The 17,706-nt window shown below is 49.5% G+C and overlaps 1 protein-coding gene across 4 annotated transcripts in view; it reads left to right on the top strand.

The window, feature by feature from the left end:
* LLGL2 (LLGL scribble cell polarity complex component 2) overlaps nucleotides 1–17,706 on the top strand; it is a 1,008,116-nt gene that overhangs the window by 986,116 nt on the left and 4,294 nt on the right. For all 4 annotated transcript variants that reach the window (XM_086930752.1, XM_086930755.1, XM_086930754.1 and 1 more), the window contains exon 25: nucleotides 13,342–13,403. In XM_086930752.1, coding sequence (XP_086786878.1) covers nucleotides 13,342–13,403 — 62 coding nt within the window. The remainder of the gene's footprint in view (nucleotides 1–13,341; nucleotides 13,404–17,706) is intronic.

Raw genomic sequence — 17,706 nt, 5'->3', positions numbered from 1 at the left:
TCCACTTTTTTGAAGGCCATAGCACGAAGAAGCATAGTATGAGCTGATCAGTAGATTGAAGCAGCTTAATCTGTTTCAGTTTTTAAGATATCGGTGACATTGATATGCTTTTTAAGCCGACTACAAGACAAGTTTGTTTCAAGACCACCTTGAACTTCGAGGCTTCCTCCACTACAGCTAAGAGGCACAACTTTCTGGTGAAGAAAATTATTCATGAGGGAAGGATTTGTATCTTTAACCCTGATACTATGGAAAGACCAAATGGAGGACTAATTTCTGATTGATGCTTCCAACTACAAATTCCTCACCTTTTGAATATTCCCCTGGCGCAAGACTGAATCTGGAAGCTTTCTGGGAGTACTCCTGGTTGCCAGTAGGTGGTGTTTACTGTGCCAATGTCCTTGTACACTGGAAATGACAAACAGAGCTGCATATAATCTCCACCCATGAGCGCTGGCATCAGTTCCTTTCTTTACGCCCCAACGGACATGGATCTGTAGCTTCTCCTTGGTCTTGAAAACCAATTTTGCTGTCAAAATTGACCAGTTTGTAAGAAAAAATGTCACCCTACAACATCGGAGTCCAAACCGAGTAGGGACTGTCTCAAACAGATGTCTGTGATGGACTCTCACGAAATGTGTCTTTGGTGCCTGGTGTTGAAACACAGCTCCATGGCCTATGAGGACTGTGCCCAGAAGAGACTGAAAACCGTACAGGATCGTGAGGCAAAACGATATGTCGCCAAACATAGGGAGACTCCTCTCTGTGACTGGTCGAAGTATAAAGGAAGGTCCCACTCCTGAAGTTGTTCCCGCTGCAGATGATCGACTTGGTAGAAGTCTTCGGTTAAGTCCAAGAAAAAACATAAGATTTTGAAGAGGGGTTAAACCTATTCCTGCCGCTGTCAGCTTCTGGAGAGGGCCAAAGGTTGTCCGCATGCCTCCTGGCTTTGCTCCCAATCTCCATCAGAGCGATTCAGTCCAGTCCCAATGCACCCTAAGTTTCTGGGTTCTTTGGCTGCATCACAGCAAGGCAATCTCTTCATAAAGGCCATGCTGTGCGTTTTTGGGACTATACCAGTTCCCTTTGTAGCTTCTTCGGGCCCCAAGTATCCACAAGTGCCTCCAGTTAGACTTTTGACACAAGGTACGCACTCCATGCCATCTGTGACCCTTGAACCTGCATCGGGTTTAGCCTTGGTCGCAACTTCAGTTCCAGCGACATCTAGTGCGCAGGATTCCTTTGCACCGACGATGCTAGAGATGGATTTGGAGCCCCTGGTGCTATACGACTCGAAGCAGAATCCACCTCGACCCAAGGCAGTGCCCGCTCTGACCAGCATGCAGCCAACAGGCAATCCTTGCCCATCCAACCCGCTTGGGCCTAATCTCTGCACATTGTTTTCAGCACTGACTCTGACGACAGTTACTAATAAAATGGATGATTATATCCCACAATGTGATGAGGAAAACTGGTATGAAGAACTCCAAGCTGCCTGTAACCTGGATACTTCTCCAGATACTGGCCTTGTGTGGCTGGGTTACGGGAAGGTGAAAAAAGCTACCGCATACACCATCTGAAAAAAAGTTATAGATTCCTTACCTTAGAATTACCCCCAGGCGTCAGACTGGATCCGGAAAGTTTTTCATCAGCAGTACCTCTGCACGTCGAAGGGTGGCGTAGGTCGGTTACGCGTCAGTCGTTTGTGACGTGGTCGCCGGGATGACGTTCTGGTAAGTACTTAGACGCAGCCGTCCCGCGGTGACGTCACTTCTTTTTTTTCTTACGCGCCAGCCAGCACAGATCCACAGAGCGGTACCTCCAGTCACATTATAGACTGAAGTTTTTGAGTGACTTTTGTCAACGTCTTTTTGAGTTCTACCGACTCCTGATGCACGTAGGGATTCCCGGCTTCAAGGCTTGTGGTTCCTTCACCCGGCTGATGTCAGTGACGGATCCGCAACGCATGTGCATTCTGCCTGGAGCGTGACCACGATCCCAAGTCGTGCTTCGACTGCTGGACCATGGCTCCGAAGTCTTTTTGTGGGAGCGATCCCTAAAGCTTCTTGAGCGCCGGCAGTCGGCTCCACACTGTTCGAGGTCCCGGTCACGAGGGAGGTCGAGGAACCGGTTGCGGAGCCATCATCACTCATCATCCAAGTCTTCGCACTTGGGGTCAAGTAAGTCTAAGCACAAGAAGAAGTCGAAGAGGCATCGTCACTCTTCGACTTCTCCCAGTCGGTCGGCTGATGCGAGGAGAGACGCGGGCGGAGCCTGAAGGGTTGACTCCAAGTTTCTCTCCCTTACCGGGACCCGGAGCAACCCCTGCCCAGTTTCATCAGTTTTACGAGGCGATGCATGCCATCTTTAGCAGCCAGACTCCACCAGCGCGCCTTCGCACCCCAGGGACTCTGTTGGGGATCCTAGGCCTTCCCTGCCGGCATGTCCAGCCCCATCGCTGCAGGGCCCCCATGGATTCCGGCCTAGATCCGGATCGGTGCTGGTTGACCTCACTACACCTCCACCAGTGCCATTTCCTTTGGCACCGCACCCACACTCTACGCCGGTTGTGCCTCCCGCCGGCACCAGCCTCTATCCTGATGTGGACACGTAACCGGGGCTGAGTGGTGTCTTTTGTCCCTGTTCACTCCTGGGATCCCTTTCAGGCCAGATTGACACACAAAGGACAAGGAGGAGGACTGGGAGGGGTCAGGTGACCCTCTGACTGACTAGTTGGATTATGACCTGGACGGTAGAGAGGACCTGCGGGGATGCCAGTGGTCTCGATACCGCCCCAAACCTTGGCATGTTGTCTCCTCCTACCGTGGCTACGGAGGAGGGAGCTTCCTATGCAGTGGTGTTGTTTAGGGCAGCCAAGGCTCTCCACCTTAAGCTCCCTACAGTGGCGGTCAGAACGAACCTCCTGACAGAGGTGCTTCAACTGCAAGTGAGCTCTTCGGAGCCCCTGCTGCTGTTTAATGAAGCCCTAACCGACATTCTTTTGGGCACCTGATCCAGGCCCAACACGGGGGCTCATGTGGATAGGATGATTGCCCGACGCCACTGCCGTGCCCGGGCGACCCCACTTTCCTCTCCCAACACTCCATCCCACCCCCGAGAGCTTGGTGGTCCAAGCCACTGCTTTTAAGAGCGTATTCCCTAACGGTCTACCAGATAGGGAATCCAAGCAGCTGGATCATCTTGGGAAGCAGATTTTTTTCTTCCGCCAGCTTTGGACTGCAAGTCTATTGGGCTGATATTCTCACTCTGTGTTAGGCACGGTTGTGCAAGTGCTGCCTCAGTGTCCCGAGGAGGCCCTCACCGTACTCTCCCAGGCTGTTGCCGCAGAGGGGGACGCATGGAAGTTTACCATCTGCTGTGAGCTGAATACCGCTGACTCTCTGAGCAGGACGATTTCCACATCGGTAGCCCTTCGACACTATGCCTGGATGAGATGGACTTGCTTTTCTGGGGATGTCCACAAAGCGAACAACGCTCCAGAGAGTTTCAAGGACTCAAGGACTACGGCCAAGTCCTCGGCCTTTCCAACAGTCTTGCGCAGTCTGCTTTTCACCCCTTTCATGCCCCACTACGTCCCGCCCAGGGCAACAGGCCGGCACATGTTCCACAACCTTCTCGTGGCCGGGGATTGGGAACCACAGCGATGGTTCTGGGGGACAGCAAGTGGGCCAGTCCACCAACACCCCCCCCCAACCCTCCTCTGCTTCCACCTCCAAACCTTCCTAGTCCGACATTTGAGGCCCATCATTCACCAGTGGGCGGCAGGATCCGCCATCACCTCTTTTACTGGCGAACCATCACGTCGGAAAGGTGGGTTTTGCAGATAGTTCACAGGGGCTACTCCCTCCCCTTCGAGGCTACCCACCCTGCCATGCCACCTCAGTACCATCGTATGTCGGAGGATCATCTGGGCCTTCTCCAACAGGAAGTCGCGGCTCTCTTGGCCAACTTAGCCATCTGAAAGAAACAGGTTAGTTATAGATTCCTGAACTTGGAATTACCCCCAGGCGTCAGACTGGATCCAGAAAGATTTTTCGTTAGCAGTACCTCTGTGCATCAGAAGGTGGCGTTGGTTGGCAACGCGTGCATTTTCAGCGTCGTGGTCGCCGGGATGACGTTGCAGCAGCTACTAAGACGCAGTCCTCGCGTGCTGACGTCAGTTCTTTCTTTTTCCGCGCCAGCCAGCGCAGATCGGGAAGAGCGGTACCGCTGTCATTTTTTTAACTACGTTTTTCTTGACTTTTATCGACGTCTTGTTTTGAGTTTCCGACTCGTAACAGGTGCCCGAGGGATGCCAGGTTTTAAGGCCTGCGGTTCCTGTAACCGGTTGATGTTAGTGACGGATCCGCACAGTGTGTGCCTCTTTTGCCTGCAGCGCAACCACTACCCCGAGCCGTGCTCAGACTGTCAGTTTTTGACGCCGAAGGCTTGCAGGAGTGGTCCCGAAAGCTGCTTGAACACTGACAGTCGGCTCCACGTCGTTCGAGGTCCCGGTCGAGAGGGAGGTCGAGGGACCAGTTGCGGAGCCACCACCATTCCGGTTCGAAATCATCAAAGTCTAAACATTCCGGTTCAAAATCATCAAAGTCTTCACACTCTGGGTCGAGTAAGTCGAAGCATAAGAAGTCGAAGAAGCATAGTCACTCTTCTCGTCGGTCGGACGATCTGACAAGGCACGCCACTCCCGCGGCTCTGCGCACGGAGCCCGAAGGGTTGACTCCGAGCTTCCCTCCCTCTCCGGTACCCGGAGCGACCCCCGCCCAGTTTCATACGTTCTACGAAGCGATGCATGGCATCTTCGGGAGGACCGACACCGTCGGCGTGCCTTAGGGCCCTGCTGTCTCGGTTGGGGGGCCTAGGTCTTCGCTGCCTGCGCCACAGGTGACCCTTTAACTGACCAGCTAGATTCTGAGCAGGACTGGAGAGAGGAGCTGGGGATGCCAGTGGTCTTGACACTTCACTCAACCTTGGCATGTTGTCTCCTTCTACCGTGGCTACGGAGGAGGGAGCGTCCTACGCTGTGGTGTTGCGTAGGGCAGCCGAGGCTCTCAACCTTGAGCTTCCTACTGTGTCGTTCAGGACTATCCTCCTAACTGAGGTGCTTCAACCAGCAACAAACTCTTCGGAGCCCCTTCTGCCATTTAATGAAGCCTTCACCAAAGTTTTTTGGGCATGTGGTCCAGGCCCAATGCCACCACCCGGCTCTGGGCGACCCCACTTTACTCTCCCAACACCCCACCCCAGAGGGCTTGGTGGTCCAAGCCTCCACCTCCAAAAGCACCTTCCCTACCGCTCCACTGGAAAGGTAATCCAAGAAGCTGTACCATCTTGGCAGGAACATTTTCTCTTCCGCCAGCTTAAGACTTCGGTCCATAAACACTGCATGTCCCCTGGACCATTTCAACGCCGCTTCATCGCTACGCCTGGATGATGTCCACCGGCTTTTCAGGGGATGTCCAGAACACCTTGATGGACATGCCCTTTGATGGCCGTCGCCCATTTGGTGACAAAGCAGACAATGCCCTAGAGCACTTCAAGGACTCATGGGCTACGGCCAAGTCCTTGGGCCTCTCCTCCCTTCCAGCGCAGTCTGCTTTTCGCCCCTTTTGTGACTACGGATGAGGTGCCCGCTACGTCCCAACCAGGGCCGCAGGCCGCAGCAAGTTATCCAACTTTTGCGCGACCGGAGACATGGAAACAACCAGCAAGGTTCCGGGGGCCAGCGGGCGGGCCAGGCCACCAACCCCACCCCCCCCCCCCCCCCCCCCCCAACCCCCCCCCTGCAGCAGCCTCCAATTCCTCCTAGTCCGACCTTTCAGGCTCATCAAACGCCAGTGGGCGGCAGGATTCGCCATCACCTACCCCACTGGCGCACCATCACTTCGGACAGGTGGATTTTGCAAATAGCTGAAGGGGCTACTCCCTCCCCTTCGGGACTACCCCTCTAGCCATGCCACCACGATACCACTGCATGTCGGAGGATCATCTGGCCCTTCTCCAGCAGGAAGTTATGGCTCTCTTGGCCAAGGCAGCCATTGAGCGCGTTCCTGTCCCAGCAGTAGGTTGTGGTTGTTACTCCCACTACTTTCTGGTTCCCAAGAAGGACAAGAGCCTGCATCCTATCTTGGACCTCAGGGACGTCAATCGCTTCCTCTGGAAGGAGAAGTTCAAAATGTTGACACGTGCTCGGGTCTTGTCTGCCCTCGACCCGCAAGACTGGATGGTAGCGTTGGACTTGCACGACGCTTATTTTCAAATCCCTGTCCCTCCGGCCCACCGGCGTTGCGTGTGGTTCACTGTAGGCCACAAGCACTTTCAGTTCACCGTGCTCCCATTTGGCCTTACCAGTGTCCCTCGGGCGAAAGTGATGGCAGTGGTCGCAGCTCATCTGCGCAGATAAGGGGTTTCAGTCTTCCCCTATCTCGATGACTGGCTGTTGAAGTCGTCTCCCACCTAAAGACTGTGGCCCACCTCCTGCATATGCTGGGGTTCTCCATCAATGTGTCAAAGTCGCTCCGGATTCCCTCTCAGAAGCTCCTCTTCATTGGAGTGGTTCTGGACTCTGCGCGGTTTCAGGTCTATCCTCCCGAACAGCGAGTCTGGGATATTCGGGCTATGATTCAGATCTTTCAGCCTCTGTCCCGGGTTTCGGTCAGAATGACCATGAGGCTGCTGGGCCTCGTGGCCTCCTGCATACTGCTGATGGAGCATGCCAGGTGGCATATCCGGGCTCTGCTGTGGAACCTGAAGTTTCACTGGGTGCAACATCAGGGGAACGTGTCCAGTTGCGTCCAGATCTCGGAGGGCACTGCTTGACAACTGTAGTGGAGTTTGACGACCCAGGATTGGGTCAATGGCAGATCCCTCTCCCTTCCCCAACCAGACCACACTGTGGTGACGGAGGCCTCCCTTCTGGGATGGGACGGCCACATGGGTAAGGCAGAGACTACCCGGACCACAACCACAGTTCTGCGACACCATCGCCGCCCTCATCACCACCCACGCCCTCGCCTCCACGGACTACACCCTCCTCGGGGACCTGAACTTCCTCGAGAACAACAACGACGCCAACTCCACCGCCCTGATCGCCAACCTCGCCAACCTCGGACTCAAACAGCTCGTGAAGACACGCACCCATGCCGCTGGACCCCATCTTCTCCACAAGCCCCCACATCTCCTTCAACCACACCACCGAACCCCACTGGACTGACCACAGCTGCGTCCACTTCACCTTCAGGAAACCCGCCAAACACCACTGCACCCAACAGCTACCACGCCTCTGCTGGGGCTAGGTCACCAAGGACCAACGGACTACCACCCTCGCCCTGAGACCACCCGCCGACCACACCAACCCAGACACCGCCACAACTAACCTCAAACAGTGGATCAATGACAGCGCCGACACCCTCTCCCTCTCAAGACTTCCACAGCCAACCACATCAACAAGAAAGCCACCTGGTTCACCGAAGACCTCCGGATCTCCAAGCGCACCTGTCGGAAGCTGGAGAAGAAATGGCTCCACGACCGAACACCAGACGGCCACACTGCCCACAAAAGCGCCACCCGCAGACACCGCCAACGCATCAGGACCGCTAAGAGGACCGCCTTCAAAGACTGCCTAGACAACAACGCACACTACACCAAAGAGCTCTTCAGCATCGTGAAAGAACTCTTCAACCCCAGCTCCAACACCAACGACATCCCACCATCGCAAGAACTGTGCGACTCCCTGGCCACCTTCTTTCACCGCAAGATCGCCGACATCCACGACAGCTTCAACTCCGACAACCCCGCACCCACCACAGAGTCCACCACCCCTGCGATCACCAGCCGCCTGAGCGCCTGGTCCCACGTTAGCGACTAAGACACCATCAAAACCATGAACTCCATCCACTCCGGATCCCCATCCGACCCCTGCCCTCACCACGTCTTCAACAAAGCCAACACAACCATCGCACCCGACCTCCGGAAAACAATCAACAGTTCCTTCGAGACAGCATCCTTCCCGGAAAGCTGGAAGCACGCCGAGATCAACGCCCTTCTGAAGAAGCCCAAAGACCCCAAGGACCTCAAGAACTTCCGGCCCATCTCCCTGCTCCCGTTCCCGGCAAAAGTGACAGAGAAGGTCGTCAACAAACAGTTAACCCGCTACCTCGAAGACAACAACATCCTGGACCCCTCCCAATCCGGATTCCGCAGCAACCACAGCACCGAGACCGCCCTCATCGCCGCCACTGACGACATCAGGATCCTGATGGACAAAAAAGAAACAGACGCCCTCATCCTCCTGGACCTATCAGCAGCCTTTGACACAGTCTGCCACCGAACCCTATCAGCACGCCTCCATGACGCCGGAATTCAAGAGAAGGCCCTGGCCTGGACCACATCCTTCCTCTCCGGCAGAACCCAGAGCGTCCGCCTCCCACCCATCCGCTCTAAAACCACTGAGATCATCTGCGGCGTCCCACAGGGATCCTCCCTCAGCCCAATGCTGTTCAATATCTACATATCAGAAGAGAACAAGGAGGACCCTACTCACATGGGAACCAGGGCATTAAATGATATCAAAAAACAACGGCTCCTGTGGACTAGTACTGGAAATATATCATTAACTATATAGCTAAATAGCAATTCAAATCGCACAAAAAGGGCTATCAGGGATGTCAAAAAAGGCTGCACCATCAATTTGAGAAAGTACTCAATATTGTTTATAAACCAAAACACTAATCACAAAATTGTACAGTTATATACGACTTGTCACATAATCATGTGAACACAAAAAGAGAAAAGGTGCACAGTGTCCCAAGTGTACATGTGAAACCAAAAACATTAAATACATAAACAACATATATTGATTACATACACAAAGGTTTCTCATAACATAGCAAGTAATAAGGAAAATGACCAAAATGTTAATAATAAATAAATCGTAGTGTCTATGTATAATCCCAGGCACTAATTGTTGGTTCAATTCCTTATGGCGTCAACGGCCTTTCGACCCTTGGGAATGTGGGTCTCATCAGGACAGGACAATGGGGGACATCTACAATTAAAGAAGGCGGAGTGGGAGTGAGTATGATGTGTGACATTTGTTATATATATAATATATGTATAGACAGGGGAATGAGGTACCTGAATGTTAACTTGTTTTCTCACCATGCGTGATAAAAATTGTAAATGACTTACAGGTAGCCCAGCCGGGTACAGTACCCGGCTGGGTTACCTTTTTCACACATCATACTCACTCCCACTCTGCCTTCTTTAATTGTAGATGTCCCCCATTGTCCTGTCCTGATGAGACCCACATTCCCAAGGGTCGAAACGCCGTCGAATCCAGAACGCCTCAGCACGACTGATCCTCGACGTCCCCCGACGCAGCCACATCACACCCCACCTAGGAGGCCTGCACTGGCTCCCTGTCAACAAGATCACCTTCAAACTCCTCATCCACGCACACAAAGCACTACACAACACCGGACCCACATATCTCAACAACCGAATCAGCTTCTACACCCCCACCTGAAGCCTCCGCTCAGCCAACCTCGCCCTCGCCACAATTCCTTGTATCCTGAAAGTCACCACCTGTGGCAGATCCTTCTTCTACCTCGCCGCCAAGACCTGGAACGCTCTCCCTACCAGCCTACGACAGACTCTGGACCTGCTGGCCTTCTGGAAACTTCTCAAGACCTGGCTTTTCGATCACTAGCAGCCCGACCCCCCAGCACCTTGAGACCCTAACGGGTATGTAGGGCGCTTTAGAAATGCAGTGATTGATTGATTGAGAGGCCTTGGGTCTGCGGTGGAGTCTGGGCTTCATATCAACCTTCTGGAGAGCAGGGTGAATAGTCTTGCACTGAAGGCATTCCCTCCTTATGTCCGGGGAAGAAAAGTGCAGGTGCTCACGGACAACACCACCGCCATGTGGTATTGCAACAAAAAGGACGGGGAAGGGTCGTTGACCCTATGTGAGGAGGCCCTCCGCCTCTGGACATGGCTGAAACATTAAGGCATTTTCTTGGTGGTTCTCTGAACACCAGGGCGGACGAATTCAGCCGTAGGTGCATGATGGATCACGAATGGCGTCTTCACTCAGAGGTGGTGCCTTGGTTAGATCAATTCGCCACCGAAAACGCGCAATGTCAGAAATGGCAGAAATTCTGCGCTTTGGAATTTCCAAGGCGGCACTCGCTAGGCGACGCTTTTCGGCGTGAGTGGAGTTGCGGTCTGTTGTATGCTTTTCCGCCAATACCACAGACGGCTGATAGCCAGAACCCGGTCCTAGGATGCTTGATTCCGGTCCAGGGAAGACACGGCTTGGCAGTTCGGGCTGGACTGTTCCCATGAGGCACAGGGTTAAGACTGATTTGCATATGGCCATGTCTGAACTGGGGTGGCTTGGTGAGCAAAATAATGATGGATTAAACCCAGAACTGTGACTGGGGGTGAATGTTTTGTCATTGTGCAACATTCCGTCCATTATCTTGTTTGTTTTGCTATACTAGTGGTATAACGTCGCTCAGTTCCAAGGGCCCTACCCTTTTTGTTTTGGGGCAATCAAGTCATCTTAGTGGCACCAGATTGGACCAGGCGAGTATGGTACCTGGAACTTCTGTTCATGAGCACCTGTCCTCCAATCAAGTTGTTACTTAAGGATGATCTTCTGTTGCAGCAGCAGAGCAGCGTCCTGCAACCATGGCGCACATTTTGTATCTCCAGACCTGGAGATTGAGTGGGAGCAGTTGACGTCTTTCAACCTTCCTCTTGAGGTCATTAATGTCAGTCTGGCAGCCTGGCCTTAATCTACAAAGTCAGTGTATGCCAGTTGTTGGGACAAATTTGTGGCATGGTGCGGCACCCAACAAATTGATCTCCTTCAAGCAAAATTGTCTGAAGTGTTGTTGTGTTTTTCCCCCTGGCCCAGTAATGACTTGCTTTGGGCACAGTTAAGGGCTATTTGTTTACTCTTTCTGCTTTTTTGTGGTTGTCGGATCAGTCTTGTTTATTTGAATCACCTGTTGTGATGAGATTTTTTTTTAAGGTTTGCATCATTTATTTCCACTACAGCGCTTTGTGATGCCACATTGGTATTTTAGTTTAATTTTCACTTTTTTGATGTACATCCCTTTTGAGCTGTTGGTCAGTTGTACATTAAGACTGTTGATGTTGTAAACAGTTTTTCTCATTGTCATAACATTGGCTAGGCAAGTGAGTGAGATACAGGCTCTTTCTTTCAACCTACCTTATACATACGTTGGTATCGAGAACCCCAGCTTTCTTTCTACCTAAAGTGGTCACTCCTGTCATGTCAGGCATGCTATCGCCCTTCTGGCATTGTTTGCTCCACCTCATCCCTCTAAGTAGGAAGAGAAACTCATTTTTTTAAATCCCAGGAGAGCACTTCATTTTTGTATAGATCACACCAAAGAACATTTGATTTGCACAGAAAGGCAAAGCAGTGCAAAAACATACCAAATCCCTATGGATTGTTCCCTGCATAAATATCTGCTGCACTCTTGTGAAGAAGTAGCCCCCAGAGGCTTATGAGCTTATTTCACCACAGCTAAGACTGCTATTGCAGCGCTACTATGGCGAGGACCTGTTGTGGACATTTGTCAGGCAGCTACATGGGCATCTATACATACAATCATGAAGAAGTACTGCCTCAACAGCCAGGTATCACAAGAAGGGGAATATACCTTCTTGGTGCTACAGGATTTTGTTTATCCAAGTTAGTTTACAGACCCACCGCTGAGGGTGTACTGCTATGGTATCTATTTACAAGGAGATGAATCTGCAGTTAGAAGTATTCATCATATGAAGAAGTTACTTATCTTTGATAATCTTCCTTGTTTGTGGATAGTCTAACTATAGATTGCTCACCAACCAACCTGCCTCACCATTCTGGTCTCTTTTTCCATGTAAAATGGTCCCAGTTTAGAGATCTGCACACTAGTCATGCCAATCTACATATGGGCTCTGCATCTGAGGGCGTGGACTGCCTGAGATGGGAATTTATGTAATCCCGCATGTGTGTAACTTGTATGCAGCTCAGTTAATTACTTCCAAAGTGGAGCAATGTTGGTGTGAAGCCACATCATGCCACCTACCGGTGTGCAGGACTACTTCTTGAAAGTTTCTAGATCCAGTCTGATGCCTGGGGAATATACACAAGGTGATGAATCTGCTGTTACATAGAATATCCACCAGAAAGAGAGTCACTGAAAGTAAGTAACTTTTATCCAGCATTGGGGATCTTTCATAGATTCACATGCCTGAATCATTCCCCGTCCTCTAGATGGGGGTCCCATCTCGACAACGGGTAATGATTCAGGCATGTGAATCTATGAAAGATAACAATACTGGATAACCGTAGTTGCAGGTAAGTAACTTATTTTCTTTGTTTCTACTAGTAAAGAGTAACAAAAACACAATATACTTATGATACATAGCCCTGAAAAGCAAAAATAATCTGCTGATATGAGCAATTGATTTGATCCTTTTGTTTGTCTCCTCTTTGTCAAATTTGGGCATCAATGTAGGTTTGTGTATGGGATATCTGGCAGCCCCCTAGTTTTTGTTCCGACCACAGTTGGATTGTCTTGAGGAACTTTGAGAGCCGTTTGCAGGTGGTTCTGTCCATCACAAAATATGTCCCAATATAGGATCTCAATGTAGTTTTGAATTCTCTAAGCCACAGTACTTTTGATGCAATAGCTATGACTCCTTACAAATGGAGCTGTGTATAGTTTGCTTCTACTGTTCATGAGAGGAACGTTCTAGACAACATTATATCTAAATCAGCAACTTGAGTTACTCCTCATTACAGCCTCGCCAGCTAAAATTTGTGGGTGGTTATTTTCCTGCATTTAGTGTAGGAGGCATGAGATGGAAAAGCAAATAGCTGTTACAACTCCTGTACTCTCAACCCTAACTTTTCTCCAGACCTATGACCCACAACCTTCCTCATCTGGCCTCTAAACTCTTTCCGGGCCTTCATATATTACCACTAATGTGGGGAAAAAAGACACTAGTGAGGGAGGTTCTGTAAGACTGTGAGCATGTGGAACCATCACTCTTGAGTTGTGCCTGCCCTTGTAGTGTTCAGTGTTTGGACATCACAGGGCACAGTACTTACTGTGGTGAATAGTCAAAGTGTTTCCATTTGTGATTGTGTTTTTTCTGTAGTAGATTCTTTTTGTTCTGTGATTATTTTTTAATGTTCTGTGATTGAATATGTTTCTTATTTCATCACTGTATAACGGGCTGCTTTATTGAGATGGCAATTTCCGTTCTGTGACAGAAGCTCCTTTTCTTTTGCAGGAGCTTTGGAGAGCGAAACTCCAGAAGGATCTTAGCAGGGAGTCGACTCAGTAATGGAGCAGGTTGGTAAAGAAGGGGGTAGGGGATTGTGAACATAGGCTCTGTTGTAGCAGAGAACTGAGGCTAAATGTGGAGAGTGGAGATGGAGGTGCAGAGATCGGTACACATCTACTCATAATGGGGAATTTGCTATGGGTGAGGCCATAGGAGAGTGAGAGAGTAATGAGGTGTCTCATAGGCACATCCTTTTTTTCGTGGAGGGAGAGCTGAGTCAGGCGTATAGCCAATACATCTTCCTTTTTGTGTGCAGGTCGAAGAGAGGGTTTGTTTGGTGAGCGAAAGGGGGGAAAAAACACTACAATTCGATAGCAAACAGCAGGGAGAAACATAGGTGTTACTTAGCATGAACTCAGTCATTTGTGTCCATTGATTCCTGTGGCATGGCAGTGCTGCTGTTTAGTTTGGCTGTTTGAGCCATGCACTTCAAGTCACGAGTGGAATAGAACTGAGCTATCTGCCTGGAGACCTGACTTTTCTTTTTTTATTTTATTACTCTTTTTATTAGTTTTTAGGTACATACTAGAAGAACAACAATAGGGAAAAATGTTGCTGCAATTAACCCGAAGCCCACATTGCCCGGCAGGAAAGTTAACAAAAGAGTGTAGCATGAGAGCTAGATCTCCAATGGCAGACTTTCGGACTATGTCCTCCAATCACCCCATATTTTTGGGTGATTTTCTAGACATCCCCTAGATTTATACACAAATGTACCTGCTGCAGTGGCATAGTCCATCCCCCAGGTCCATTCAAGAAATGGCGGGGCGAGTCTTGAGCATCAGTGTCGAGCAATATCCTTTTTGCGATGATGAGGCCCAGTCCAACCAAAAGTCTTTTATGTCGAGCATCCCTCCACCGCCCACCCACCAACATCTATCAGGCCTAATAGAACTAGCTTGAGTCTGGCGTCCTGTCTTGCTGACGATCTGGGAAAAGGTGTTGCCAATTTACTTCCAGTATGTTTAAATTCCTGGATCATGTGAAAAAAGGTGCCTACCGGGTGTTGGCATCCTGTTCAGCCGTGAGGGACTGTAGTATACACAATGTAAGTATTTCAACTGGGTGAGGCGAAGCTTCACGGAAATTGCCACTGTCCTAGGGGCCATTCTGGCCTCTGCCCAGTCATTCTCGTCCAAGGGGCTCACATCTCCTTCCCACGTTTCCCTCCGTTTTTTCATGGGGTCTGAGGTGTGGTTGATTATAAGCGATAGAGGCACTAAATTCCCTTCATGTGTGAGTGTGCTTTCAGGGTGTTATATCTGGCAAAGGGCTTTAAGGAGTCGAGGGAGGCTTCGTGCTGGCCACATGCCTGACCTCATCTTTCCTGTCCGGCAAGTAGGGAAAAGGGAGACGGATGAGAAGGGTGGTTAAACAAGTAGATACTGGAAAAGTAGCTGGGAGATCTGCCTGCCCCTCTCCTTTCCTTTCACATTCCTGAAGGCAGTATCTACTCAAGGACCCTGCCCCGCTAGTGCAATTCTTTGAGACAAGAACAGTAAATTGTCATTGATGAGAGGAAACATTTCCATTTTGTCTTAAAAGGAATATTGCTAAAGGCAAATGTCAATGCTAATAAGTAGAGATTGTCACCATCTGGGGAAAACTTAGACTTTATGGATGTTTACTTTCTGCAAAGAATTTTTTTGCATGTTGAGTACTCTACATTAGGATAATCGATTTGTTTATTGATATCAGTTTCATCTGTATGACACCCATCACTTAATGGGGGACTTCCAAGAGATTTTGGTGTAGTTTTAATAGTGTAACGGCACTACTTTGTTGGTTAGTTGATCCTGTTACATGAATTCTTCAGTTTGTATATTGGGTTTATCAGTTGCTTTTTGTAGGCATTCGTTCCTTATTTACTCACATATGTAAATTTTGTTTACACGATTGATAGTTGCAGTAAAGTCAAGAGGGGCGTCTTCTTTTTTGTCAAGAACTTGTAAACAAGCGTTTTTCAGGACTAAGACTTCGTCATACTTGAGAATCCAAACCCCTTTACACTGGGAGTAAGCTGGTATTGTCATCCAGCAAATTTTTAAGATTTACCATTACAATTTTTGTGAAGATTTTCTCAGAATCGGTCAGGCTGATGAGTCAATCATTTTTAGGATTATTTCTCCTTTCTTGTATAGATCGATTATTATGCCATTTGTTCCAGTCTCACAATGTGTCAGTGTCTTGCTGTAAGTTGAAAGATTAACATAAGAATAGAAACCTACTATTCTTTGTTCTGAATAATCCCTCTAAATGCAGATACCTCACATTTAGAATATTCACAGGTGACACACTATATCAGGAGATTGCTCCCCGATTTGACTTGACACTATCCAAGAAGTGACAGAACAGAGCCACATATAAGCACCACCCCTGCACACTGACGTCAGTTCCCTTCTTTCCCCATCCTGCAACGTGGATGCAGAGCTCTGCTTGTCGGTTTTATGAAGACTCGAATTTCTTCACAAACCAGTGTGTCACGGTAGACGTCTACCCCAAAATCAGCAGATTTGAAGCCATATCACAACTGCAGGAAACAGATGTCAGGCATGGACCATGTCAGTTATGGACCCACAAGTCGTGTGCATCAGATGCTTCATTCAAATCACAACTCAGAGTTGTGTGATGTGAGCCCTTATGCACCCAAAGACAAATGGGGAGCGAGTGGCAAAGCTTTAATTTACTGGGTATAAGAAGCGATCCTGTTCGAAATAGATGTCCTGCTCAAAGTTATAGGGCCTTTATCGGTTGAGGTGACCAAGTCCAAGATCAGCCCTGCATGAAATTTTGCTCCTGCTTAAAGCCTTCAGTCAACCCTACAGCAGATATTGGCCTTCAAGAAGGCCATACTACACATTTTCAGACAGTGCTAACTCCCTCTAGTGTGCCCATCGAGTGGACTTCCACCAATGTGTCCGCCCACCCCACCCCACCCCACCATCAACGCTAACTGCTATCAGACCCTATTGTTGTTGGTCTGTGCTGGTGTAGACTCTTCCAGTGTTGGTACCAAATCTGATTGTATGCCGGTGTCTGACCGTCAACGGATGCTGGCCCGTGCAAGAACTATCTTGTGCTAAGAAATAACTAACCAGTGCTATTACAGTCAGACACTCAGCTTCTTCCTCTCAGACAGTACTATCGGAAGATAATGGACCTTTTCAACTCCAATTTCAATGCACTCCAGGGCATGCCTAATGTTCCTCTTAACACTTGTGATAATGAAGTGGCGGGGCAATCTGCTCTCCACTCATTACACTAATGACGGACTGTACTACGGGCTAATGCCTCACCAGAGAGTGTGAGACTCACCACCTGGTCCACCAAAGAAAGAAAGTGCATCTTTCATTGTGGGATGTGAAGAACAGCAGAAGTGCTAGACTTGCAATTGCCTAGTCAGGAAACCAAAGCCAATTTATTGAATGCAATTCTTCAACCAGGTGCAGCTTCATCAGAGCCACTGCTAACATTAAACATGCCTCTTATAGGCACTCTAATAGCCACTTGGTCTAAGCCATGGTCAGCCCCTCCAGTCAGCAGACCTGTGGCGATTCAACACTCACCAGCCCCTCGCGACCCTGACTTTTTGACAAGACACCCCACACCTGAAAGCCTTATGGTGCAGGTGTCCACAAATCAATCCTTACAGTATTGCTTTGAACCCTCTCCTCCGCTGAACCCCTATCACCCACAAGGGGACTTTGAACATTTCACTTTAGGAAGAAAATCTTTCCTCAGCTAGCCTGACGTTATGCTTTTTGAATGCGGTGAGCCTTCTGGACAGGTACACCAGTGTCTTATGGTACATGGCCAGTGAGATCATGCTGGCTGTTACAGAGAATCTCCAGAACTCCCTGGGCCAAATGATCCAAGACTGAAAGGACACAGCAAAATATGTGCTGCAGGCCTGCCTTGACACAACCAACTGCATTGGATGTGCTATTGGCTCCAGTCTCATTCTTAGAAGACATGCCTTGATGTAATCAATCAGGTATTCAGGACAAAGTATGCATCCTGCAAATCCAGGGACACCTTCCAGTCCCCTGACTACAGAGCAGAGAGGCTCTGGGCCTTTGTATTTTGAATAGTTCTTTTTCATAGATGCATTAAATGGACCACTCTATGAGCCCAGTATTTGCTTGATGATAGCTTTGGCCAGAGGCAAATTGACGTCTTACCTTAAGATAGAGGTGTGGTCTACCAAAATTTGCTCCATTGTGGAGGAAATAAATGGTAGGAACAGAAAAGGCTGGATCTAGCCCCTTTGAACAACCTGTAAAACCCAAAGGTCTGACCTGATGGATTTTC

This window comes from Lissotriton vulgaris, chromosome 7 (genome assembly GCF_964263255.1).
Source record: "Lissotriton vulgaris chromosome 7, aLisVul1.2, whole genome shotgun sequence".
Classification (NCBI taxonomy): Eukaryota; Metazoa; Chordata; class Amphibia; order Caudata; family Salamandridae; genus Lissotriton; species Lissotriton vulgaris.
The sequence above is the reverse complement of the archived record's forward strand: the minus strand, read 5'-3'. Positions and strand labels throughout refer to the sequence as shown.